At 46.0% G+C, this 27,406-nt stretch overlaps 1 protein-coding gene across 4 annotated transcripts in view; it reads right to left on the bottom strand.

Moving 5' to 3' along the window:
* The window catches only part of ASTN2 (astrotactin 2), a 2,754,112-nt gene that overhangs the window by 277,105 nt on the left and 2,449,601 nt on the right, over positions 1–27,406 (bottom strand). For all 4 annotated transcript variants that reach the window (XM_078641978.1, XM_078641979.1, XM_078641981.1 and 1 more), the window contains one exon: positions 14,890–15,155. In XM_078641978.1, the coding sequence (XP_078498104.1) occupies positions 14,890–15,155 (266 nt within the window). The remainder of the gene's footprint in view (positions 1–14,889; positions 15,156–27,406) is intronic.

Below are 27,406 nucleotides of genomic sequence, written 5' to 3'. Positions count from 1 at the left end.
GCAGGTTGGAACAAAGGGAGAGGGCGCTAGAAGGAAGGACAGGAGGAAAGACGAGAGGAAGGACAGAAGAAAGAAGGGAAGAAGAGAAGGAAGGGAGGAAGTAGGGGAGAATAGGGTGGAGGAAGAAAGGAGGGGAGGAAGAAGAAGTAACAAAGGAGGGAGGGAAAAAGTAAAGAAATAGAGGCTTGGAGGGATCTATCTATGTTCTGTATTACCCTAAGCTTTGCTTATATCTATTGGTATCCTTTGCATACACCGTACCCTCCGCATTATGAGCTTCCTCTGTGCTCTCCACTATCCAGTGCTTCTTGTGTGCCCTCAAGTACCCCTATCACCCTCTGCACCCTCCTGCGTTCTCAATTATCCAGTGCTTCCACTATGCTGTGCAGTGTCCAGTGCTTCCTTTATATTTGCATTTGTTGTTTCTTTCATGTCCTGATTCATGCTTTGCTTCTCTGAGTCCCACAAAATGCTCTACTTTATCAACGTCTTCTGGTATCCCATGCTTCCTTTGTACCCTGCGGTATCCTGGGGTTCCTCTATATCCTCATGTATCCCGTGCTTCCTCTGTAGCCTCCAGAATCCCATGCTTCCACTATGCCCTCCAGCACCCTCTGCTTGATCCATGATGTGCTGTATGTTTGATTCCTCTGTTCTTTTCTGCCCTTCCCCTAAACTCTTGTATATCTCTTACATATTCTATGCCCTACAGCATCTGGTGAGTCCACGCTGTTCTCCAGAGCCCTCGTTTCATTCTCAATACCAATGTGCTTCCCATTATCCTACCCTTCCTTTATGCGCTTCCTCTATGCTCTCAATACTCGCCAGTATGTTGTACTACCTCTGCGTTCTCCGGTACCCGTTTTTCTCTGTTCCATCTCCATCCTTTGCTTCCACTGTGATCTCCAGTGCTCTGCGTTCCATCCCTCCCTCTCCTGCATCCTCAGCTTGCTCCATGTTTTGCTGCATGCTTTGATTCCTCTGTGCCCTCTAGCACCTTGCACTTCCTCTAAGCTCTCCCTACTTCATCTGGGCTCTCCAGAACTCTGTTTGTGCTGTATGCCTTCCAGAATCCCTTACTTCCTCCTTGTCCCATCAAATGTGTTACTTCCTTTGTGCTCCCCCGTATGCCCTGCCTCTGTTTTCCTTCAGCACTGGGTTCTCCTGAGTCCTCTTGTAAATGGGACAGACTCAGCTATGGCATCAAATGTATGGGTTGTAGAGGGTCACAATGCGCCCATACCTTTCTAATTTGATAAAAACAGTTCTACTTTATGTTAAAAGGCAACCATGCAGGGATGGTTTATTCTGACATTAAGAGATGCCTCAGCCGAAGGGGAGGAGAGAGAGTCTCCTGTGCTGTAAAGTTGAGGAAGGACAGACAGCTGGAAAAAAACAGGCCTTCTTGCCAGGGTGCATGCTGCCTGAAGTAAATGTAAATGTGCGCATTTGGTTAATCTGCAAATGTAAAGGCCACTTAGATGCAGGCATTAGCTTTAATAGATGGAGCCATTTGAAGAGAATTATTTTTGCAAGGTATGGTAAGTTGACGTGATGAGCTCTGGAGTGTGTGCTTTTAATGGGCAGTTATAAAATGTTTGCACTAGGTACAGTCTGCACATCACTCAGATCTATATTTTGGAAGCTTTTTTTTAACTTTAAACCTCCATCTTTTTGTGCACTTTGTGGGAGCCTATTTTTTAGTGTGTGTAATGCAAGTTTAAAATAATGACATACATATTCAAGGTGATTTCTGTCACAGGCTGGGACCTCATAACACTACAAACACACAAGTCACTAATCCCCACTACACTTACGTTCTGTGGCTCTTTGGCTACACACACAGATATCTGCAGTGATTGCATTAACCAGTAAAGGTTTCACAACTCATAATAGTGAGGGCCTGATTCACAAAGGGGCTTCGCGCTCGTTCATTGGGGAATTTCCGCCCCAAGTGCGGAGAATCTACCACAACTGCGGGGTCTCCACCGCGAGTGCGAAAGCTATTTGTAAATCAGGCCCTGAATCTCCCACTGATTAGTTTAGCTTGCCATTATTTTTCATGTAAGGTGTGTGTTGTTATACATGCAGTTACTTGAAGGTGAAAGACAAACAAAATAGTCACAGAATATTTTGTTCTTTTTAGCCACGCCTTTATCCCACCCCCTCCGATGCTCATTGACCCCACCCCCATTGGACTCAGGATCTCAGTCCCCATACTTTTTAATGCACTTCGACAGCTGGTTTGTACAAGCTCTATATACACTGAATAGCTATTGATCAGCCCTTTTAGTCATGGCCCATAAAACCACATAGCTCTCCCCGCTTACATTTCATTCATAGAGTTAGTGCTTTTGTGATGTCGATTGCTCTCTGCATAATGCTCCGCTCACGCTTTACACAATGCAATCCACCAGTAACATGGCTTACTTCACTGAGTTTCAGGTTCTGTCCTCCATCATGGAAGAGCACTGGGTCCTGATAGGAAAGGAGACCCCTGAAGCTCTAGACAATTCGAGGCATGACAAATTAACCACACACGTTCTGTCTCACATCACCAAAGCTATGAAATACTGCAAAGCAAAATAAATAGACAATTCCATGGAAGAGAAGATATAAGTGTTGAAGCACCGTTCCAAACTCATTAATCGAGTGGGTGGTGCACGGGCATGCTTATGACACCGACCCGCCCCTTCGTTCTCCTGTCTAAGCACCACACACACACATTACCCTTGGCTCATTCAAATGCAACAGATCTGTGTGAATTTTGACGATGGTGAACATCCAATTAAGGTGCTTTCTTGTCTTCCACTGAGCGCCTTGACCCCCACCGCGTCCCCTTACTGGTGGCAGACTTAGGGGCCCATTATGATCGCGGACGGACTTGAGTTTGTCCGCGACCATAGAGGAGGAGGGAACCTCCGCATGGCCTGCGGAGTTCCCTACTGTCCAATTAGGATGTGACCGCCACCCTGGCGGTCACATCCTCTATTTTTACCATTGCGGCGGGTGCAGCTTCAAGCTGCACCCGCCGCAATGGTAAAAATGCATACATTGCATTTGTATGCAGAAAGCGGCAGGCACCGTGCATTGCCTGCCGATTTCTGCATACAAATGCAGGGGGGTACCATAGGTACCCCCCATGTGCACCCCCCAACCCCCTTTCACCAAGGGGGCCCGCAACGGGCGCCCAAAGTGAATGTCTGTATGCTTTTCCACGGCGGAAAAGCCGCCGTGGAAAAGCATATGATTTCCGCCATCCTAATATGGCTGGCGGTGATAGACACCGCCAGCCATGTTAGAGCTTTTCCGCCGTGGTCGGAAGGCGACCGCGGGGGAAAAGCTGCGGACGGATTTTAAGACCCACCGCCATCCTAATTTGGCGGTGGGTCTTTTGAGGCTCCGCAGCGGTTTTCCCGCATCCTCCGGGCCGGCGGTGGCTTCCGCCGGCACGGAGGATGCGGGAAAACTGCGATCCTAATTGAGCCCTTATTGTGGTAGTGGTGATTCTTAACTCGAGGTTTCAGTCTCCGTCTTCGCTTGATTCCCCGTTGAGTTCCCCAGTGATAGCAACAGAAACAGAGGAAAACACTCACTGGTATATACAGTAAACAAGCATTGGAAAAGTGAATAGGTCTCGCATAAGCGAGATTTATTGGCTTTGTCAATGTTTTTATGACATGTTGCAAAGCAGCACGAGATGCTGTGCAACACGGCTTAGAGTCAAGAAAAAAAAGCACTATGATGCGGCCAGCGTTGATCTCATCGTGGAGCTTTTTATGATTTTTTTACGCCATGTTGCACAGCAGCCTGCACTGCTGGGCAATGTGATAAAAAAAAGCCGTAGATGGGAACAACACTAGGTGGAGGAGTTGGGAGCGGCAACAGTGGACAGCAGGAGGTGGGCGTATAGAGAAAACAAAATGAGGGAGGTGCGTGGAGGAGTGAGGAAGAACCAGACAGGGGGAGTGAGAGTGGGGAAGAAGAAATAGTGCTTCATTTACATCGGGAGCAGTGGACAGGCACTGATTAAGCTAAAACAATTTGTGCTTGGTCCGTGCTCCACAGAAAGGAATGGGAGTGATGCCCAGGCCCGGACTGGCCGTTGTGGGCACCGGGCAATCCCCCGGTCGGCTGCAAGGGTGGGGGCCGGTTTTGGGCCCTGGGGGCCGTTTTTGTTGCAGAGCCGTTTTTGCAGCATAGCTGCAAGATCGGCCCTGCAACAAAATCGGCTGAAAAGCGGCCCTGGCAAAGCGCTCGCCTCCCTCCCGCCCGGGGGGCAGGGGGGCCGGCCGAGCACTTTGCCAGGGCCGGTTTTGGTTCCCAGTCCGGCCCTGGTGATGCTTGGCTTGTGCTGGCCACTAAGGAGGCTGCAAAGAAAAGTGACACTGGAGCCAACAAATGGTAAGCAATGGGCAGGATACAAACCCTTTATTGTAAACAATAGTGTCTTGCATGCAAGAGTACATGCAGCGCATACACTGTTGCAGGCTCCATTCAGAAAGACACGAGCCTTGTGTGAGCCACATAGCAAACAGCCACCCTGTGCAGCCATGTGCATGGTCATCACAGGGATACCTCTTTTTACCATATTAAATGAAAAATGTCAGACCAGAACAAGCTTAACATTCAAGCTTTTGAGGAGAGACCACCCCACTTCCGTGGCTGCCACGACGCTTACTTATCGCACCTCACTCTAGTTGTATTTGAAGTACAGCAGGTTATAACGTGACATCATCCAGCTAAACCCAGGGGCAAAAAACTGCAGGTTAAAATAGGAATAATCCTAAATTACATAAGCAGACTCTGGTAAATGCACTGCTCAATGCCATGTGCAAATCTAAAAAGACAGCAACCTGAGAGGCGCAGTGCTCGTCTACCCAAGCTTCCTGCCCCGTTCACTTCACAGTATAACAGGGCCGGGGCATCACACTGGCACTTTACACCCACTCATTTCTCATATACAGGGACGACGGAGGTTGGCGAGCCACTGAAAACTCGAGCCAGATGCCTGGCTCTTGCTCAGCTACACGTCCTCTTGGACCCTGAAGCGTAAAAGGAGCCAAGCTTCCACAGGGCTTCTGCCTGCAAAACCATGTTGTAACGCTATGCGCCAAAAATGAAAGACAAAGCTCTATTCTTTGATGCAAAATAGAAGAACGATATAGCCATCTAGTGGATGTATTACACAATATGAAACTAGAGAATCTGTGAACTTCCGTGCTTTACCAAATTGTGTGATCCTAAGCAACTGTTTTATTTTACTGAGCCTCCTTTTTCCCCATTATCACATATGCGAGCATAGTCAAATACGTGAGTTCAGTTTGTGTGCTTGCTTCTTGTATTTGGCTTACTAGACAAATTGTTGCTCTACGTATAATAGCAACCTATGCCACGTGACATCTATTTTTTGGAGTGTTTTGTGGCACATACTTGGCCCAAGGGCACTAGAGTGTTTTGCAAGAGGAGCAGACTAGGTACTCATCTTTAGGTCCTGCCTGAACAGCGCATGCTCGGCCTGCAAATCTATTGTTCTTCAAAAGAGAAAAAAAAAAACACGGTGAAAGCGCTTGCCCTGTCAGAGTGCTTTTTCACCGAACTTTTAGTAATGCTGCACAGCTGTCCCGCTGCTGTGCAACATGGTAAAAACATTACGAAAGCTAATAACTTTCAGAGGCAAGAGATACTGGCTTTGCCACTCCTTGTTTTTTATTGAAAACAACAGTGGTCCTATGCAGTAGGAAATACGAGAACAATAAATATAGACACAATGGATCCTATATTGGTTAGACTTGTCCAGCCGGACAGAGGTCTCAATGTATTTACTTCAGGAAAAATAGACAAAGGATTTCCTTCGACAATTCAACTCTGTGGGGCACAAGCCTATACCCTACTTAAGCACATACAGATTAGTACATTAGGAAAACAGTGAACACAAACAGGGCTTTTAGGCAAAAGCTTCAGGGTCCTGTAGTAGCAATTAGAACAGATAATCAGGAATGCACCTTTACATATACATGTCACATGGTATATTTTATGTATAAGGTACATATAAGGTCCACGGCGTTTCAATCCCACTACTTAATTATGGGGATCATCATCAGGACATTAATTAATGCCTACTTGGTACAAGCCTCTATTGCCTAGGAAAGAAAGGGGGAAAAAAGAAGACATAGAAAGGAAGAAGTGGGCTTAAAATTACGTAATTATGCTTACAAGGTGGTGATTGGTGAAGAGAAGTGGTGATGTGAAAAGACAACATAACGGTGCGACTGTGTCTACATGAAGGTGGAACACGAATCATGAATCTGGAGCAGAGACGTCCTCCATTCATTAGGACACAGCTGGTTGCGCTGGGATAGTGGCGCGACGGTGTCTAAATGATGTTGGACCATGAATTTGGAGCAGAGACGCCCTCCATTCATTGTGTAATAGCTGATTGCGCCAAAAAAGGAGGGAAGTACGAGTAATCTACTTGGTTAGACAAAGGATAGAAGGCCACAGACCTTCCGTTATAAAAGGTGGTCCACTTGAAAGATTAACTCATGAAGAAAATGAGGATGGTATAAAACAGTGGTTAAAATACGTAATAAGGTTACAAAAATGATGAAGGACTGAAGAAAAAGTGAGCGAAAGTGTGGACATTTACGGGCGAATAATAGTGTGAATCGACACAGTGAGGTCCTAGGAGAAAAGAGTTGTGAAAAACGGCGCAATGGAATAAACATCGTGAAGTGAAGTGAACAGGAGGATAAACATTCAATTTAAAGCCAATGTTACGAGGAGCCTATATTACGGGTGGCGTAGTGAGCACGAGCGGGTCCACAGTGAAAACGGCGCGGTGAAAGCCAGCGTGTGATGGCTGCAGGGCTTACCTAGGGATTGCTAGGATGGATGGGGCGATTAGGAATATTGGCGGCCTCCCTAAGGGTGAAAAGACCAAAATAAGTATCGTGGTCGGAGGGGAGTGGCTCAGGGAAAGTGTTGGACCATGGGGCATGAGGCTTACCAGAATCGGGAGCCGGAGGGAGCGTCAAAAGGTTATTTTTGATCACGTCGGGTGAGGAGCGGCCTAGGAGGAAGAGGGAAGGGATAATTAGAGCTTGGTTGGCAGCATAATGGTTACGGTGAAGTACAGGGGGAAAGGGCAATGAGCTTACCGGTTCAGTCGGTTTTCAGTCCTCTATGGCAATGCAATGGCTTGCCAGGGATTGCAGGGCTCATATAAAGTGAAAGGGGGCTTCTGATTGGTGGTAGGAAGGGCATGGAAATAAAAGAGAGCTAGCTGCACTGGGATTGCGGCAGCCATATTGGGAAGGGATTGCAGAGTTCATGTAAAGTGCGAGGGGGGTTATGATTGGTAGTAGGAAGGCATGGAAATAAAAGAGGGCCAGCTGTACAGGGATTGCGGCGGCCATATTGGGAAGGGGACATCTATTGAGTAATATTAAGGAAGTGATAGAAAAGGTGATAAAAGTGACTAGGGAGCGAGAAAATAAATAAACACACTTGAATAAAATCCAAGAACATGGTACATTGTAAAAGATTTCGGATGACATGTCAAGTAAAAGCAACTACTGATGAATAGATAGCCATCTATTATATCAGGTTAGTCCAGTCCTCCTGGAGATTCAATCCGGAGTTTAGACTGTCTGTCTTGAGGATCCACTTCAGCTCCTCTTTATTTAGTAACTTGGAGAGGTCTCCGCCTCTAGGTGGTAAGACCACCTGGTTTATCACAGTCCAACGTACATCATTTTCACTGTGTCCTTTATCAATGAAGTGTTCGACCAGTGGAGCATTAGCCGTTCTGCATCTGATCCTACTTCGGTGTTGAGAGATCCGTAGCTTTATTTTCTGTTTAGTTTGTCCCACATAAATCATGTTACAGGGACACAGGATGGCGTAGACGAGATTGCAACTGTTACAATTCGTGAAAGTCTTTAGATAGCCAGCTTAGTATGCATACCTGCAGGACGTGATTCAACCTCTCTATGAACTTTGAATAAAGTGTTCAAGAATTTTTAAATAAGAATAGTTGATGAGGTCTCTTTGCATGTATGTCTTCATTTCCTCTCGTACTGTGTAACGAAATAACTAGTTCAGATACAGTGGGCATGTTTAAGAGAGAAGGGTAACACTGGGAAGGAGTCCAAGAGTTGGTCTTTGTTGGACATTTGTTTTTCTTACATCCTCAGATGATAGGCCACGCCCAACACTAGTATGGAGGTTTGAGAGAGGCCCTGTCAGGTTCTAAGCAACAATGTCACACTTAACAAGAAACTATACACTGAAATCACATAAAAACACACACATCAATGGCGATAATCTAGCTGAAAGGATACACAAGGTAGTCGTATATATCTGCCCAATAAGTATTTCTTAACATTGTCACAGAGAGAGATTAAAACAACAGGGCCTACCAGACTCGACTTTAAATCCAATCATGGACCTCTACACTAATACCTGGATGCAGGTCAAGATCGATAATGGTCAACGGCTCACAAGGAAGATCACAACCAATGAAGGGCTAAAGCAAGGCTGCGTCCTGGCCCCGCACCTGTTTAATTTATTTATGGACGATCAGACACCAAGGCTAGATGGGGTCAACGCACATCCGCCACGGCTAGGCATATTGCCTTTAACACATCTATCTTATGCTGATGATATCGTTCTTATAAGTCAGACAAGAATAGGACTGCAACGTCTAATCCATGAGCTAGCTGACTTCTCTAAAGAGAGCCTGATGGAATTAAATATTTTAAAAAACAAAGTTCATGATTATAACACATTCTTGCCCCAAACAGCCAAAATTCGTAATCGACGACTTTAAGTTGGAAGTAGTTGATAACTACAAATATCTGGGGATATACCTGGATCAAAGGTTTTCATTTACCAAGCATTTTGAAACACTTGAAAAGAAGGGAATGGCCTTACTGCACGCATTCTGCAGTATATGAAAACATCTGAAAGGCCCCCTGTTTACTCCTCTTCTGGCAGTTATCAAGGCTAAACTACTTCCAACGATAGCCTATGGAAGTGTGGTCCATCATGGAAGAAGTGCTCCAATACTAGACAAAATTCAAACGTGAGTGTACAAGCGAGTACTTGCCTACCGCGTGATGCCTCCCCAGCTCAGGTACGACTCGAGTTTGGCCTACAGCACCAAATTCTCCACAAAAGGTACGAGCCAATCAAATTCTGGTACAATGTATAGCTCAACCGTGATTTAGAAATTAACTCGGCACTCTGGTCAGCCATGCAAAATGACCCTAAATTACACTATGCAAAGTACCTAAACACTTCTCTGAAAATCACAAAGTTGACAGATGTTTGGCAAAGGAAACTACCTGTACCATCATTCAAGCAGATCGTGAAAAAAACGGCCAACTCGCACTCAATGATTGATGATAAAACAACCTTAAGACGACATGCGCCCCCATGGATGGTTTTGCAATCCTACACAAGGCTGGAGCCAGCAGTTTACCTAGGCCTTGCTTTCCCCCCCATTTAAAATTAAAGTACTTGAAGCTGCGCATGGGGCAATCGCCAACCAATGCTGATCAACCTGACTGGAGGACCCCGGGCCCTAAGGAATGTAACTTGTGTGGCTCAGCAGTTCAAGACTTTTTGCACTTGAAATGCATCTGCCCGGTGCTATAGTACGAACGCCGGAACTTACTGAGGCGGAATTTTAATGAAAAAGGCATTCGCACTTGTAGCTCAGCAATACTAAAAACTATGGATGCTGCTGATCCAAAATTCATTTGTCAAATAATCAAATCTGTAACCCATTTTGAGAACACATTTGAAATGATAATATAGGTCACATTCATAGTTCAGCAAATTCCGCTTGGTTTTTAAACAATGTTTTTAATATGTGGTATTAATAGTTTACATTCAAATTATTGTAGTATGTGAAGGCAATGTATTTTATGTTTTGGAACATTGTAAAGGTTTTAATTAACTATACAATAAAGAATTTCACTTAAAAAAAAAAAAGATTAGAGTTTGTCCAGTGCAAATTTTGACTCTTCAGTAGCGCAGAGGGTTAATGTGCCTGCAGCAAAGAATGTGCATCATGCATATCACAGAACCTAATGTTGCTAAAAGGGGATAGTGTGGGTTGAAATTAATTTCTATTAGTAAAGGCAACTATAACTACTGTCATATGTTTTAAATTCTCATTTTGAGCTTCTCCAGGCAAAAACATCATTGTTTTATGTAACATTTTCTAAATTGATTTACACACGTATTATTTATTTTCTCTGTGTAAAGTGTCTGTGATGTAAAGTGCTCTGACACCCTGCACTGGTTGGAGAAGCGCTATAAAGCAAATTAAATGTTTGTGAGATAGGAACTATGGAGAGATAAGGGGCACTGTCGGACCAAGGCTTTGAGGGAATCCATGGAAAAGGTCATGAGGGGCAAAAAAAAATTGTTGCACCGGGCACCACCTGCATTATTATTATTATCATTTTATTGTAACAGCAGCAGCAGCATAGTAGAAGTAGTATTTTGGTTACTAGAAACAGTATTATCATGTAGCGTGAAGTCTGTTCACATTGGGGCAGATTTAAAAGCCCTGTGCGACACTTTTGCGCCGCCGTTGCATCACTTCTGTGACGCAGCGGTGGCGTAAAGCTAGCCCCATGCTGCGGGGGACTTACAATGTGCCGCATCTAGGGAGATGCATCACATTGTAAAGCCCTGCGACACATGAAACCTGCGTCAGGTTTCATATGGGTGTTTCACTCATCACTTTTCTGACCCCGCTGCGTCAAAACCTTGCGCCTGCTTGAAGCAGGTGAAAGGTGTGACGAACCATGTGGAAGATAGGCAGAGTTGACACTGTGCTGGAGTTGCGTTGCGCCTGCAACACAACTCAAGCACTGCGTCAACCTTACGACGGCAGATGCGAGACTATCTGTGGTGGCGCAAGGGTAAACTTGCATCACGCATCTTTCCTGGCGCATCCCTGCTGATTTGCAGGGATGCGCCAGGAAACGAAAATCTGCCCCATAGTCTTTTTACAATAACATAATTACACCAAGAGCCTAAAACTGGAAAACTTAAACTATTGACCGAAATTATTATTGAGCTAGTAAAGCTTGCACAGCACTTTAAGAAACAGACCAAGTGATAAAGTAGGGTTTTAGAAAAATGGAAAACCAGCCCAAGAAAAGCATTCCCTATGTGAAGCTCCTCACACTTAGGGGCAGACTACAGTAGACAAATCCGCCATGAACTAAAATAAATATCCTGCTATGATGATTCTTTTTTAGAATTCTAGTATAGTATAAGTATGTGCCTCAGTGACTGTTGATAATGTATCTTTCATCCTGTTAGAAACAAATTCCAAGTGCTGCCAACCCCCCCCCCAAATTTAAGGAGTCAGTCCAAGTGTGCAGAATGTATGGGAGGCAACTGTGCCCCAGGTAAATAACAACCTCGATGGATTTTGTATTTCTATGGGGCAAATTTACCAGACTATTCGGGGTGCTCAGTATTGGAAATGGGGATAAACAGAAGATGTGGCTTTACTCTAGGAGAAAATCACGTTTCCTCCTGTTCCTAGATGCAAAACTCAGAATCTTGTCGATTGCCCAACAGAATTTTTTTTTTTACCTGATGTAAAATGTGCAGGGAAAATTACGCTGGATCTAAGTGGTATCTGAGCAGCAGGTGTAAACCTGGTTTGCCGTCAAATTCCTGTTCGCGCCCCAGTCTGGATTACAAGGGCCTGTATAATGACGGCCTAACCCTTGTTACCTCATACGTATGTTATGTAAGGACAGGCCTGCTTACAGGTACTTGGCATCTTTTCCAGAGGAACAATTAAGAGATCTCTTTGCAGAATTTCCATTCGATTTTTTTGTCCCCATTCCAGCAATAGTGGTCACAATTTCCAAAGCTATATAAGAAACAGTGATTCTACATGTCAGACTTAGTGGCCTTATATTCTAGTCCTTGATTTGCACTATGGGAGATAACATTTGAAACACGAATAGCGACATATCTTCTACAAGTTTGACAAAGCCAATAGGTCTCTGTTGAATGTGACGACACATGCAAACACAAGCATACAGGAATATGATTTTCATTCCATGGCACTTTAAAACAGGTCTACCAAAATAACACAAATTACAGCTATTAGAGGTTGAGAAGAGGCCATAAATAAAAAGGAAGTGGAAAAGAGAAAAACGAATAATTTATGTATAAGAAATATATAGGCAATGCAAAGCACTGAGTAGCCTAAGATTAACACCTTACCAGCGAAGAAGAGTGAGAGACATAAGTGATCAGACACATGAAAAGTAATATGTGTTAATAAGTAGATTGAATATTTAAGGAGCTGATGACTATTTGTCACCCACTCCACCAAATGAATTGTCTGTAAGCACTTAAATAAGGGGTGTGATTAACACCCATTACCAAGGCTCTAATTTTATCAGCCTCTGAAAGATGAAAGGATACATATTCCCTCCAGTTTTCGAAAGTGTGATCTTTAGGTGTCAGGCAAGAGGTACAGCTCTTCTACCACAAAATGTACATGACTTAATGAAATGTTTGCAAACAACCATACGCTCATTAGTTACACTTTAAAGGCATAAAATTACACACTACTTAAAATTAGACACATTCCTGCACATAAAAAAGTAATTAGCATAGTTATATCTGTGGCACAGGGTTTAATACCCTCACACAACACCACCACCACCAATACCCCCGCGATCAAGACTGCAACCAATAACACACACTACCACTAACACCAATATCACACCAGAAAAAAACACTAACCATACTACCACCGAAAAACACCACCACCTTACCACCACCAATTACACCTACACCAGATTGAAGAAATCCGGCCTTGAACAAAAGGATGCATTCATTGCTTTAGACATCAAATAGAGAGCAGTATGACCTATAGCTTCTCAATTAATTACAGGAAGATCAGAATGTTAAAAAAAAACCTGATAAACGTTAGAAGCTCAAATTTCTCACAAGTGTTGAAGCCCACGTCCCAATATTGACTCTTTGGCTCCTAGGAATAAGTCAGTAAGCTTTGAGCCCCTGTACCGTTTCTTTGTTCAATGATTTAGAGGACATTTGTATATGAAGAGCGGTGCCTCCCACGTGCGATTTTTTAACAGCTTCCAGAACTATGGCAAACATTTTAGTCTTAAATGTAAATTTCTGCTGCGTCTCAGAGTCTATTCATCATTGACTCAAGAAGTCAAAATTGGTATCAATTAATTGCACTTGGCTTATATGTATGTACTTTTATGGTTTTTCTTAACTGAAACTGAATAAAGTAATCTTTGACTTAGACTCAAGAAGTCACTGAGATGCTGTTATGCAAGAAGCCACCTTTGGACTTTCTAGACATGGCAAACTAAAGGTCTTCTTTGCAGCTTTTCTAGGTTATAAACTATGATTGACACTGTAGGTAACAGCTCAATTTACAAGCAATATTTTTAATACAACTCAACGTGTAATACCGTTCACGCAGATTAACCCGTTCCATGCTGCTATCAGCCATTGGCCGACGGCTGCACTACCTCCCCAGTGCTGTCGTCGGCCAATGGCCGACGCGGCCCCTCAAGTTTTGCGGAAGTGCCGCACTTCCACAAAATCGTGGCCGCCGTTAAGGCGTTAAAATTTAGGCCTCTGAGAAAAACTTAGATTGTGTTGGAGTCTCTGACTGCCTGCCTCAGGGAGATGAATGAAAACAAAGGCAAGTGTGCCCATATTAGTTCACACCTCCTGGTGACCTTTTCTCATCATTGTTAATGCCATCCTAGTCAACCACACCTCACAGATTCAAATTTGTGGGTGTATGGTGGACTGGTTTGATTTATTTTCCACTTAGGCCGTTTTTTATAAGACAAACTCCTCTCAGGCAATGGTTAAAACCTCCTTTCATTCACATATTTCGTCCAGTCCTATATCATTTTAATGTGTCTATCTAGCACTATGATTGAGTTGTCTTCTCCTTCCCAAAACAAAACTAGTATTATCCTCCTAGACATCACTCTAGGTGTTAGAAGCCATCTTTCCTCTGGAGTGGGAAACATCCTTTACAACGAAACTTTTACAACACAGTGCTGTTACAATGCAGGTTTTACAACGAAAACCATTACAACGCATTGCGCCTTGGGGCGTTCTAGGATAGGGAATAGATTTAATTCACTATCCAACACCTTCCCTAGTGTCCACGGGGACTGGAGTTGGAATAGTAAATTAAACTATTCACTATCCAGCACCCCACAGCGCTATGCGTTGTAAAGGTTTGCGTTGTAATACTTGCGTTGTAACAGCATGCGTGGTAAAAGCATGCATTGTAACGTCATACATCCCTCTGGAGTAGACACTTCAACTCTTCATTAAGTTGTCAGTAATCTGGGAGGGTTAATCAGCGCACCGACTACATCCTTAAAATGGACATAGAAAGTACTCAGCATCACGAACGAATAGACCTTCTGACCTCAGTTGCACTGATTTCTAAAGTCTAGCAACAAGAGGATATGTGAGGGAGATGTGCATGATATACCTACACAGAATCGAATCCATACCAAACCATTCCATACCAGGATGGCTCACTTTAGCAAATGTAACCACTTGTTAGTGAAATTCATGTTAGTAAAAGCGGATGGGGGATAGGAGTGGTGGAAGAAAGACTGAGAAGAAGAAGAAGAAGCAAGGAAAGAAAAAAAACAATAAAGCACAGAAAGTGTGGGACTCACAGTGAGGGGGTAAAAAGAAAAATAGAAACAAAAAAGATCATGAAAGACGAGAGCATTGTAGAGGTAAAAAGGGGCTGTGAGGAAGAGAGACAAGCACAATTTAGAGAGGGTGAGAAGGTTTCTGCAGTGCCACACTGACCTCTTTGGTGTTGTTGTCCTGGATCAGGCTGTACAGAGGTGCCACCCGGGTGATCTCCAGCAGCACTGGGGTAGGGCTGAGCTGTTCCTTGCCGGCCCGCCGGCACAGGTGGCATGTGGAGGGGCAGCGCCCCTTTTCCTCGCAGTGGATCTCCACCCCAAGGATCAGCTGGTCATCCGAGAGCATCTGAGCAGTCAGCAGGCCCGAAAGGTAAGTGATGAACGGCATGGACTTCAGCTCCTTCTTGTTGCCCAGATCTGTGGTTTCTGATGTTTTGGGTAAAAGAAAACAAGGAAGAAGGTCAAGAGGGTGGTGGAAGATTTATTTGGCCATATAGATGTTACATGAGATCTAGGCCAAGCTGAGTGGTCATGAGGGGTGCTGCTCTTGAACTCTGGGGTTATTGTGGCCCTGTACTCTGAAAGAGCAGGTCCCACTCTGTTGAGACCTTGGTACCTAGTGTGGGATCAGGCACACCTGTGTGCGCGACACCTAGTGGTAGGATGTTAGTCACACATGTGCTGCAGTGCAGATTATGTGCACACATGCACAGGTGTATTCTATCCATTCACATACAATCTTTATCCTGCCATTGTCTACTATTGCACCATTGTAAAAACAGCTGTTAATTACTCGTCCACAATTATGGGCTCAAGCTGCAGGTGAGAACCTATAACGCAGGAAATGTGAAGCGCCATGAGACTCTTTGGATGTGATATGTGCGCGTTACAAATGCCTTTGACTTGACTTGACTTGAACAGCTGTTATTGCCCTGCAGGTGCGGGCAATAATGCTATTAACTCCACCTGTCTCCCAGCAATGAATTTAGCTCACTGTGGGCAAAGAGACAAATAGCTCCTGTGGAGCTAGGGTTCTTCTATCACAGCCTGCTCTCTATGTTGTTCTGTGACGGACCCTTTCCTTCCTTCACTTCAGGGGAATGTAAGCTCTAATGGCTAGTAGAAAAAAGCCAAATATGTTATGTGACGTAACGCAAAATGATGGTGCTCCTCGCAGTACAGGATGAGGGGTCACCTGAGTCTCCTCTATCTCACAGATATTCATCGAGGTTGGGCTATATGGGGCCCTCTTGAATGACTAGGGCCACCCTGGAGCGTTGGGGCCCTCGCTGTAGGGTCTGCAGGGGTCTGTGCTACATCACTAATATGTCGCTTTTTCTACTGTCCCTTAGAGCTTCATAGCTACTAGAATTGTGTGATTCTGCAGCTGCTGCATTTTTCACATAATTATGGATTTGCTGCATTTGCCACATATTCTGTCCTCTGCTACATGATTTACAGATTTCAACAAAATAAATTGCTTGTAGCTCAAACGGATCAAAAGTTAGTAAAAATGCAGCGGCTTGTGTAACTGCTCTGTGGACCCTTCCCGAAGTTTATCTAGTCAGCTTCTGGGAGCGTACTGCGGTGTTTGAGTGTTATAGTGATACGAAAGAGGTGAAACATTTGCCAAGGCAGTGTTTACATAGGTTGAAATGACAAAATAAGAATGTAACACTGTCACAAAATGTGCTGCATTACGCAACATAATTTGTCTTTTCTTGACACATACTATTGTTAAAACTGCCACTTAATTTGGTCCTCTCTAGCCGCATCCATAGGCCATGCCCTAGTGAAGTAATAAAAGGTACAAGCACAGCGCAACTTTGGGCCTGATTCACAAAAGTAAAGTTAGACTAAAAGTCTAACTTTACTACTTTTCAGTATTCACAAAGGCAATGTTATACTAGTAACTTTACTACTAGTAATTTTACTAGTAGTAAGTTTACTAGTAGTAAAGTTACTAGTAGTAAAATCAGACTTAAGTCTAAGTTTACCACTTTTTGGTATGCACAAAGGTAAGTTACTACTAGTAACTTTACTACTAGTATGTTTATTAGTAGTAAAGTTACTAATATTAACTTACCTTTGTGAATGCCAAAAAGTAGTAATGTTAGACTTTTGATCTAATAACTTTATGTTTTTGAATCTGACCCATAGAGAGCAACTTTTGTTAAACTTTTGACCACGGTGAGCTGAATTCACCAATGGGGGAGAGGGGAAGGGTGAGAAAGCAGAGCACCCGTAGTGGCAGTGAGATGGCAACCACGGAGAACACCCTCTATAGGCCTGTAACAGGAGCTGTAGCTCGCAAAAGGGGAACATTTTGATTGAATGGCATCAGCCAATATTAAAAAAGGATGCTAATAGGCTAATAGATGAATGTCCTCAGATGATAAGACACGTAAAGTACTATCCATTCGATATTACTTCCTGATGATATAGGTCAAACATTCATTGGCGCATGCATTCTAGTGCTCGCTGATGCCTCTCTTTAGATTGTGTGGTGCTGGAAAATAGGACCTGCCAGAGATCCCTGGCATGGAATGCATTATTTCTGTTTTTCATGTAAGTCTGCCAGCAAAGACCGCGTGCCTGTCAAACCTTACATCTAACTTTGGAATAGTTCTTCTTGGGACATTGAATGAGGACCGAGATCCATTTTTTTGCTATGTCACACATGTGTTTCCATTAACAAAGATAAGCAAACATCTCACTGTAACATACATCCAAGTTACATCCAAGCAAAATACCCCCACCCCTGCTGAGAGTGTCTCAGCTCCAGCAGAACGGGCAGTCGAGACTGCAGCTGGGCATCACTGACCTCAGACTTGTGATCTCTACAGAGGGCACTGAATACAGCCACATGTTCTGTCCTGATTTAATTTTATCTCTGGTGCTGCTGAGATAAGAGGCTTCCAGGTCTTGTCCTAGGGTAAGGTTACACAGTAGGTAGGTGAATACGACCAGTCAGCTACATTCCCTCTGCCTGCTGACTGACCGTCTCCTATGAATAATATTCCCCAAAGCCCTTGAAGAGTGATGGCTGACTTCACAAGCCCAGAAAACGCTATAGGCATGAAGACGATCACTAAAAAGACTACTGTAAAGAAAGGGAGTAGACAGAAAATTAAAATAGCCCCCACTTTGAAATAAAGCGCCGATGCCAACATGCAAGCAAAGCAAGTGAGCCAAACTCTCGCTAGAACAGCTTCCTTGTCTTTTCCATTCATGCATCCAGCCATTTATTCTTTCACCCTTCCATCCACCTTCCATTCACCTTTACATTGTGTCATCCATTCATTCTTCATTGTTGCATTCATCATTCAGTCTTTAGCCCATTCCATCCATCCATCAATACATCTATCAAGTCTACCATTAATCCATCCAACCGTCCATGTAATCTGCCATTCATTAACTCTGCCATCCATCCATCCACCCTGTCACCAATCAATCCATCCACTCTGCAACAAATCCAACCATCCATACTGCCATCCATGAATCCGTCTATCCATCCAGCCATCCATCCCCCACTCTGCCACCCATCAATCCATCCACATTCATCCATCCAGGCCACCCTGCCATCCACCCATCAACTCTGCCATTCATCCACCGATCCCTCAACTATGCCATTCATTCTTCCACCCTGCCATTCATCAGTCCACTCTTACAGCCATCCATCTGTCCATCCACTCTGCCATCTCTCCACCCATTCACCCACTCTGCTATCCATCCCCCAACTCTGCCATCCATCCATCCACTCTGCCAGCCGCTCGTCCATCCATCATCCTTCATCTGTCCTCTCTGCCATCCATCTTTCCATCCATTAATCAACTCTTCCATCCATCCATCCACCCACTAGGCCATCTATCCACACATCCACTCTGCCATCCATCTATTTTTCTGCCATTCATAAACCCATCTATCCATCCAGCATTCCATCACCCACTCTGCCACCCATCCATCCATCCACATCCATCCAGCTAGCACCCTGCCATCCATCCATCCATCAACTCTGCCATTCATCCATCAATCCCTCAACTCTGCCATCCTTTCTTCCACCCTGCATTCCTCAATCCACTCTTCCATCCATCCATCCATCTGTCCATCCACTCTGCCATCTCTCCTCTTATTCACCCACTCTGCCATCCATCTCCCCACTCTTCCATACATCCATTAACGCTGCCACCCGCTCATCCATCCATCATCCTTCATCTGTCCACTCTGCCATCCACCCTTCCATCCATTAATCAACTTTTCCATCAATCCACACGGCCATCTATCCACACATCCACTCTGCCATCCATCTATTCTACATGCATCCACACATCCACTCTACCATCCATCCATCTACTCTGCCATTCAACCACTCATTCATCCACTCTCAATCAATCAATCAATCAATCATAACATTTGTATAGCGCACTACTCACCCGTGAGGGTCTCAAGGCGCTGGGGGGGGGGGGGGGGTGCTACTGCTCGAACAGCCAGGTCTTGAGTTGTCTCCTGAAGGCAATATGGTCCTGGGTCAGCCGAAGGTGGATGGGGAGGGAGTTCCATGTCTTGGCCGCCAGGTAGGAGAAGGATCTTCCTCCGGCAGTGGCTCTTCGGATGCGTGGTACGGCGGCGAGGGCGAGGCTTGCAGAACGTAGCTGGCGGGTGGGCGTGTAGAAGGTCAGACGGTCGTTGAGGTACTTGGGGCCTAGGTCGTGGAGAGACTTGTGTGCGTGGGTGAGGAGACTGAACGTGATCATCTTGCTGACGGGGAGCCAGTGCAGTCCCTCAGGTGGCTGCGTCGGGGGATGCCCAGGATGAGTCGGGCGGAGACGTTCCGGATGCTTTGGAGTCTTTTCTGTAGCTTGGCTGTGGTTCCGGCGTAGAGGGTGTTTCCGTAGTCCAGTCGGCTGGTGACGAGTGCCTGGGTGACCGTATTCCTGGTTTCGGTCGGGATCCATTGGAAGATCTTGCGGAGCATGCGTAGGGTGTTGAAGCATGATGAGGAGACGGCGTTGACTTGTCTGGTCATCGAGAGGGAGGAGTCCAGGATGAAGCCCAGGTTGCGTGCGTGGTCTGTTGGCTTGGGAGTGGTGCCCAGGGCGGGGGCCACCAGGAGTCATCCCAGGCGGAGGGCGATGGTCCCAGGATGAGGACTTCCGTCTTGTCTGAGTTCAGTTTCAGGCGGCTGTTCTTCATCCACTTGGCGATGTCTTTCATCCCTTCGTGTAGGCTAGTTCTGGTGGTGGCGGGGTCTCTGGTGAGGGAGGGGATCAGTTGGGTGTCGTCGGCGTAGGAGATGATGTTGAGGTTGTGTTGGCGTGCGATGGCTGCAAGAGGTCTCATGTAGACGTTGAAGAGGGTGGGGCTGAGTGATGATCCTTGCGGTACGCCGCAGATGACTTCGGTGGCCTCAGATTGAAACGGGGAGAGGCGGACTCTCTGTGTTCTTCCGGCGAGGAACGAGATGATCTACTCCAGTGCCTTCTCGTGGATACCGATGTTGCTGAGGCGTTGAACTAGGGTGCGGTGGCAGACAGTGTCGAACGCTGCAGAGAGGTCCAGGAGGATGAGGGCCGCTGTTTCCCCGTTGTCGAGCAGGGTTCTGATGTCGTCGGTGGCTGCGATTAGGGCGGTCTCGGTGCTGTGGTTGGCTCGGAAACCGGACTGCGAGGGGTCGAGGGATCCGTTCATCTCGAGGAAGGGGGCATGCTGTCTGTTGACGGTCTTCTCGATGACTTTGGCAGGAAAAGGGAGGAGCGAGATGGGGCGGAAGTTCTTGAGGTCGGTGGGGTCCGCTGTTGGTTTCTTCAGTAGGGCGCTGAGCTCGGCATGCTTCCAGCTCTCCGGGAAGGTGGCGGTGTTGAAGGAGGTGTTGATGATGTTCCGGAGTTGGGGTGCGATGGTGGAGTCGGCCTTGTTGAAGACGTGGTGGGGGCAGGGGTCGGTAGGAGATCCGGAGTGGATGGTGTTCATCGTGCGGGCTGTGTCTTCGGTGGTCACCGTGGTCCAGGTGCGGAGGGTGGCGGTGGGGGGCGATGGTTCGACGGTTGGGTGCGTGGATGGTGCGTCGAAGCTGTTGTGGATGTCGGCGATCTTGCGGTGGAATAACGAGGCGAGAGAGTCGCAGAGATCTTGTGAAGGAGCGATGTCGTTGTTGCCGGTGCTGGGGTTAGAGAACTCCTTGATGATGCTGAAGAGTTCCTTGCTGTCGTGGGCGTTGTTGTCCAGTCGTTCCTTCAGTGATTTCTTCTTGGTGGTGCGGATAAGCTGGTGGTGCTTGCGGGTGGCTTGTTTGAGGGCGGTCATGTTGTCTGTGGTCTGGTCGAGGAGCCAGGCTTTCTCGAGGGTGCGGCAGTTCTTCTTGGAGTCCTTGAGTTCGTCGGTGAACCAGGAGGCTTTCTTGCTTCTTGGTCTGCTGGGGGGGTTCTTCAGTGGCGCGAGGTCGTCGGCGCAGGCGGTCAGCCACTGAGTGAAGTTGCGGGCTGCTTCGTTGGGGTCTGTTGTGCTGGCGGGTGGCTTCTGGCTGAGGGAGGTGGTGAGCTGCTCGGCGGTGATCTTGCTCCAGCTCCTGTGAGGAACCTGTTGCGGGTGGTGGTGGGTCGAGGTTCTTCTGAAGCTGAAGTGGACGCAGCTGTGGTCGGTCCAGTGAAGTCCGGTGGAGTGGCTGAAGGTGATGTGCTTGCTGGATGAGAAGACGGAATCAAGTGTGTGGCCGGCGTAGTGGGTGGGGGTGTTGACCAGTTGCTTGAGTCCGAGGTTGATGAGGTTGTCCAGCAGGGCGGCGGTGTTGCGGTCCTTGTTGTTCTCCAGGTGGAAGTTGAGGTCCCCTAGGAGGATGTAGTCAGCGGAGGGGAGGGCGTGCGGGCTGATGAAGTCTGTGATGTCTTCGCTGAATTGTGTGCGTGGTCCCGGGGGTCTGTAGACGAGTGTGCCTCTGAGGGTCGTCTTTGGGTCGGTGTGTATCTGGAAGTGGAGGTGCTCGGCGGCGGAGAAGGTGTCATTGGAGTCGGTCATGATGCGGATGGTGTTCTTGTGTACGATGGCGATGCCTCCTCCAGTCTGGTTGACGCGGTCCCTCGGGTGATCTTGTATCCGTCTGGGATGGTGATGGCGATGTCGGGTGCAGAGGAGGCGTTCATCCAGGTTTCTGTGAGGAAGGCGACGTCTGGTGAAGTTGTGTCGAGCAGGTTCCAAAGTTCGATGGCATGTCTGTGGATGGAGCGGGTGTTGAGCAGGATGCACTTGAGGTGGCTGTTGTTGGTACTCGGCTTGGCGGGTGCGGTGCAGGTTTGGAGGCAGGTGAACTTGCTGGCTTGACAGGTGAAGGGTCCGTGGGTGCGTCTCGGGGTGGCTCGGTGGCAGGCTCTGTTTCGGTCGGGTTTGAGTGCGATGAGGGTGGCGGCGTCGTAGGTCTGTCGTGTGGGCTGGCATCGTCGGGGGCCAGGGGTCCTGGAGCTAGGCGCAGTCCAGGCGCGGACGGGCGCAGACGGGCTTGCCTTTGGCGCGCCTTCGGCGCACAATCGTCGCCCCTGCTGCGCTCCTCCGCTGCGCGTCCGCCGTGTGGCCTCCATATGAGGGGCTGAGGGAAGGAGGAGCATCTGGGAGGTGGGAGTGGGGTGGCGAATGGGAACGGCGGGGGGGTGGGGGCAGGGTGCAGCAGCGGGAAGCGAGAGGGCGAGGCGGGAAGTGGGAGGGCACAGAAGGCAAGGGGGAGCGAGGGGCAGAATAACAATTAAGTTACCAAGGGGAATGACGAATCACAGGCACAAGCACGAGGACACAATGGGAAAGAAGCGAAGGAGTTACAAGATGCAAACAGGGTAATGACGAAATTACAGGCACAAGCACAAGGATACAATGGGGAGAAAAAACGAAAAAATTACAGAATGCAAAAGGGTAATGACGAAATTACAGGCACAAGCACAAGGATACAGTGGGGAGAAAAACGAAGAGTTACAAAGTGTAAAAGGGTAATGACGAAATTACAGGCACAAGATCCGATGGAGAAATGAAGGAAGTACAGCACCACAGGTCACGGGTACAAGCCGGTCAGGGCGCAGCAGCGCAGCACGGGGAGGACCACGCGGTGGCTAGGGGGGCGACCTACCTGGTGACAGGGTCAAGGGTCTGCCATCCATCCACACAGCCACCCATCCATCCATCCACTCTGCCATCCATTCACTCAGTCATCCATCAGTACATTTTGCCATCCATTGATCCACACTGCCATCTATCCATTTACTCTCCCATCCATACATCATCCATCCACTCTGTCATCCATCCACTCATTCTGATACTCACTCGTCCATCAATCCCTTTTGCCCTGACATTCTTTCACCTGTCCATTCACCTATCCATTCACTCACTCATCCATCCATCCCTTGACTTTGCCATCCTTCAACCTGCTCATCCATGCATCATTTGTTTACCATTTTACTCACTCTCTCATCCACATTCTCATTCATCCACCCACTCATACATCCATAAGCCCTTCTTTTCACCCTTCCTTCCAGTATTCCTTCTTTCTTTCCCTGTTCTATTTACCCAGCTATCATTTTTCCTTGCTCTTCTGTTGAGGCTCTGTTCCAGCCTTAAAGGTGCTATTTTGTCTGCCGAGTTGCAGACAGAAGAACCAGGCCCCCAGCTGTAGATGCTGTAGAGGGGGTTTCACAACGCCCATTGATACTGTTGCTGTGATCAAAGAAATGTCAAAAGACCCCAAAGTCTCCAGTAAAACTCAGTTCATGATTACTTAGTTGGCATTTGAGTCATTACGATACGATAACTCAGTGAGTTGAACACCTTCCATTGAAATATGCAGGAATCAATTCTGGCAAAGCCTACTCAACCTTCCATCCTGCTGAGGACATTACACTGAGTGCCACTAGATCCAGGTGCCTGGAACCCATGCTTGTCTCTAACTGATTACAATTAGGGACTTCCGGTTTTATGGTAGGTATATTATTGTCATTTCCATCTGTATTTATCCATATTTATTTTTTGCTAATTTTACCTGTATTTATCCATATTTATTTTACGTTTTGTAAAAAAAATGAAGCTGAAATGTGTATGTTTCTGCATTTATTTAACCAGTTAATGTGCACTCGGCCTAAACGACTGAGGTGATATATACACACTTAGGGGGTAAAATATGCACTTGCAAGAAAATATGTAAATTTAAGAATCAAGGTTGTGCAAATCTATTGCTGTTTAAGACTCTTTACTGAAATCCCTATTTTTTTTTCAACTTGGCTGTCAGTCCACACAGCTAATGGCCTGGCAGACATGATTGACAGCATTTAGAATCACTCAAACACTACCCAATTTCTGTTCTTATCCACATTTAAAAATAAATACAGACAGGGAAATAAATGGTTTTCAGACTCTATTTATCTGTAAAAATCAGTAAAAACGGAAAACAAGGAGCCTTAATTACAATATTGTCATCTCAGATTCAAAATACTTTTCAAAAAGTAGCAATAGGAAACCCTCAGGTACTCCCGTCCTTCGTACACACAGACCCGTCACAGAAGGTCTCAGCCTGCATAAGCTTCAGAGAGTGGTGGGGTTTCATTTTCACCTGCAGGGAAAGTAGGTGTCTGGCTCATTAGAAGAGGTTCCTTTTTGGACCAACGCTACTCGATATTGTTGGCTACTGAGGCGGTCAGCCCTGGAGTCTGCTATAATTTCTTCCGTGTTAAGGCCACCGCAAAACCTTGGTCCATCACAGTGGGGAGCTATCCAAAGTGTGTCTTACTTGATTCATGGAAGTGGGATTATCTAGGACACCTGGGCTGACCTGATGTCAGGTATTTAAAGCGGACACTGGAGGTTGTGTTCACACAGCCAGTGATACTATGTGCTGGATGCCCATGTGTGGCACCAGGGAAACATTCATCACAACACAACTTTTACGATGCACTACCATTACAACGAAGGATTTACAACGCAAGTCATTACAACGACTTGCACTGGAGGGCGCTGTAGGATAGGGAATAGTTTAATTTACTATCCAAAACCTTCCCTACTATCTACGGGGACTGGAGTTGGAATAGTAAATTAAACTATTCCAGTATCCAGCACCGCCCAACGCAAGTTGTTGTAAAAACTTGTGTTGTAAAACCTGCGTTGTAAAGGCATGCGTAGTAAAAGCATGCGTTGTGATGACATACATCAGTGGCACCCACTATCCTCTCCCCTACTCCCCCAAAGGTAAGTACTCGGTACATTTTCTTTTTAATTGTAATCAGAAGGATTCCAAATAGGGTTTCTCCTTTACGTTGAAGAGCAAAATGTAATTAATGTAGGCAGATGGCTTACTTTTAGCCATTTGTCCCTCTCCAGTTCAACAGGACAACAAGTGAGTAGATTTCTGTTGGGGTTGCCTGAAAATGACACAGATAGAGGTGTCAACTTTTGCATGCGTTAGAATATCAAGATTGTCTGCCCTCCAATACCGCAAAGGGAGTAGCTGAGAATTGTAATGGTATTTATATAGCGCTTACTACCCCTGACGAGGCACTAAAGCGTTTTTCAGCAAGTAGCACGCTTCTCTGGAACCCAAAGGTGGATTAGTGGGAATGTCAGAAAGGGCACTACTTCCTGGCTCTGCCCCTGGAAGAAGACTTGCAGAGGGTATTCAAAGACCACCTTTTGGAAATTAACCAGGAAAGAAGGCTGCTTGGTGTTGCTGCTACCTGCCTTTCTTCCTGGGCGCTGCCCCCCAACAGTTTTGAGTCACATCCCTGTCCAGTTCATGTACCAGTGGGCCAGAGGTCTGCTGCAGGCAGCCTGCACTGTTTTGGAGATCCTCCTCAGAAACCCTGAAAGTGAGGGGCAGGAAAGGTAAATCTTTCCCTGCTATTTTTGAAGTGTCTGCATCATAAGCAGGGTCCCTGCAATGAAATACCGGAATTCACTGAAAGCAGATAACAGTGTTCCTTTCAGCCGTGGGCGTCTTACAGCTTTCCTGGGGTTACTACAACGTCCAAGGCATACCCCAGGGAAAAAAACAAGTCAATTTGTGGCCAAGGTCCAAAGTTACAGACAACAACGTCAGCAAGATCCTTAATTGAGAGCAAGCCTATATCCCCTGGGTAAACGATCCTAGCGCAGCACTACCAGTCTGTTTGAAGACTCTGGCTGGCTGCATTTCTGGGGGCGGTAACTTGGTGCAATACTGCCCTCTTGTGCGCATCTTTAAGAACTGCCAGTTTCGTTGAACTACATTTTTATCTGTCGTGAATGTTTCCCCATAGCTTTCTGTGGGAAGGATATCATAATTTCATACCTTGTTACATTTAGTCGGAATCTGTTTGCATATTTAGGGGCAGATTTATGAAGGCCTTGCGCCGCCAGTGCGCCACTTTTTCCCATGTTAAAAATGACGCACCGGCGGCGCAAGGCCTTCATAAATCTGCCCCTTAGTATTGCAGATTCCTCTTTAAAAATAACTATCCCTTGGACACATTTTTGTTGTTACGTTTAATGTATTCAGGTTTGTGTAAAGATTGTACCATTTGCATTTCATTCTGACTTCTCATGTCAAGGGAGAGCTTTTATTTATTTGTTATTTAGTCAGGTGTCCCTAGAAAAGCAGTTGTTGGACAAGCCGCCACCCATGTGATTCCCGATACTTTTAAATTGGTGAATGAGCCTAGTAATTTTATGGACCTGTGTGCTGTCCAGAAGCGTGAGATTGGCCCAGTGGTCGAAGTGGGAGGAAAAAATTAGGGGAACTGTGGAGGGAGAATCAGATGGTGGGACTATCCCGTGGATTGGGTCAGTGGGAGGAGTCAGAGGTGTGACAGAAAGAGCAAAACATCCCACTTTTTAGTATTTGTTTCCCATTTCACTAACCAGTTACAGCTTATTATGTTATTTAATTTAACATATGGATACACATGTTTATTTAAGCTTTAATATGAGTTATTGACATTCAAATACATTCACAAAGTGGGATACGTTTCCAATCACAGAATGTCCCAAATATACTTAAAAGTGGAATCGGAAGCCATTTGTCTGCCAGCCATGGAGTTTCTGTCATCAGCACTTCTCCCTTTTTCCACAAGAGCAGTTCAAACATGAATGGTAAAATATACAGGTTGCATATGTTTTCCACATAATTATGGCTCTGCCATATTTGCCACATAATACATAATCTGCTGCATAATCTGATGATTTTAACTAATACATTGTTTATAGCTGAAACGGATAAAAAGTTACTAAAATATGTGACTTTCTGCTGCGGAGAAGTGGACTGTCCTTTGCAAAGGTTGTCTGGTCACCTTTCTCACTGCTGCAGTTGTATGCTCCACTGGTACTTATAAGGGAAAATCTTTGCAGAGACTATTAGCATGAGTAAAAATGTCAAAATAACAAAGTATCAGCATATTTACAGCACCACTAATACCAGTGTAGGGTGTCAGAGCACATTACATCACACATATTACACATACAATCAATCATATGAGTGCAAATCACTGTATAGGAAATGTTCCATAAGACAAAAGACTACAAGGTGTGTGAGTCACATGACAACCATAGTAGTAGGCATCATAGTTTAATAGTGATTGGTCTGGAGAAACACAAACTCAGAATTTAAAACTTAACACCACGATTGGGAGTTCTCTTTAATAATCAGAATTGATTGCTATCCCAATTAACCCTTTTTTGCAACA

This window comes from Lissotriton helveticus, chromosome 5_1 (genome assembly GCF_964261635.1).
Source record: "Lissotriton helveticus chromosome 5_1, aLisHel1.1, whole genome shotgun sequence".
Lineage (NCBI taxonomy): Eukaryota > Metazoa > Chordata > Amphibia > Caudata > Salamandridae > Lissotriton > Lissotriton helveticus.
This window is presented reverse-complemented; position numbering and strand designations above follow the sequence as displayed.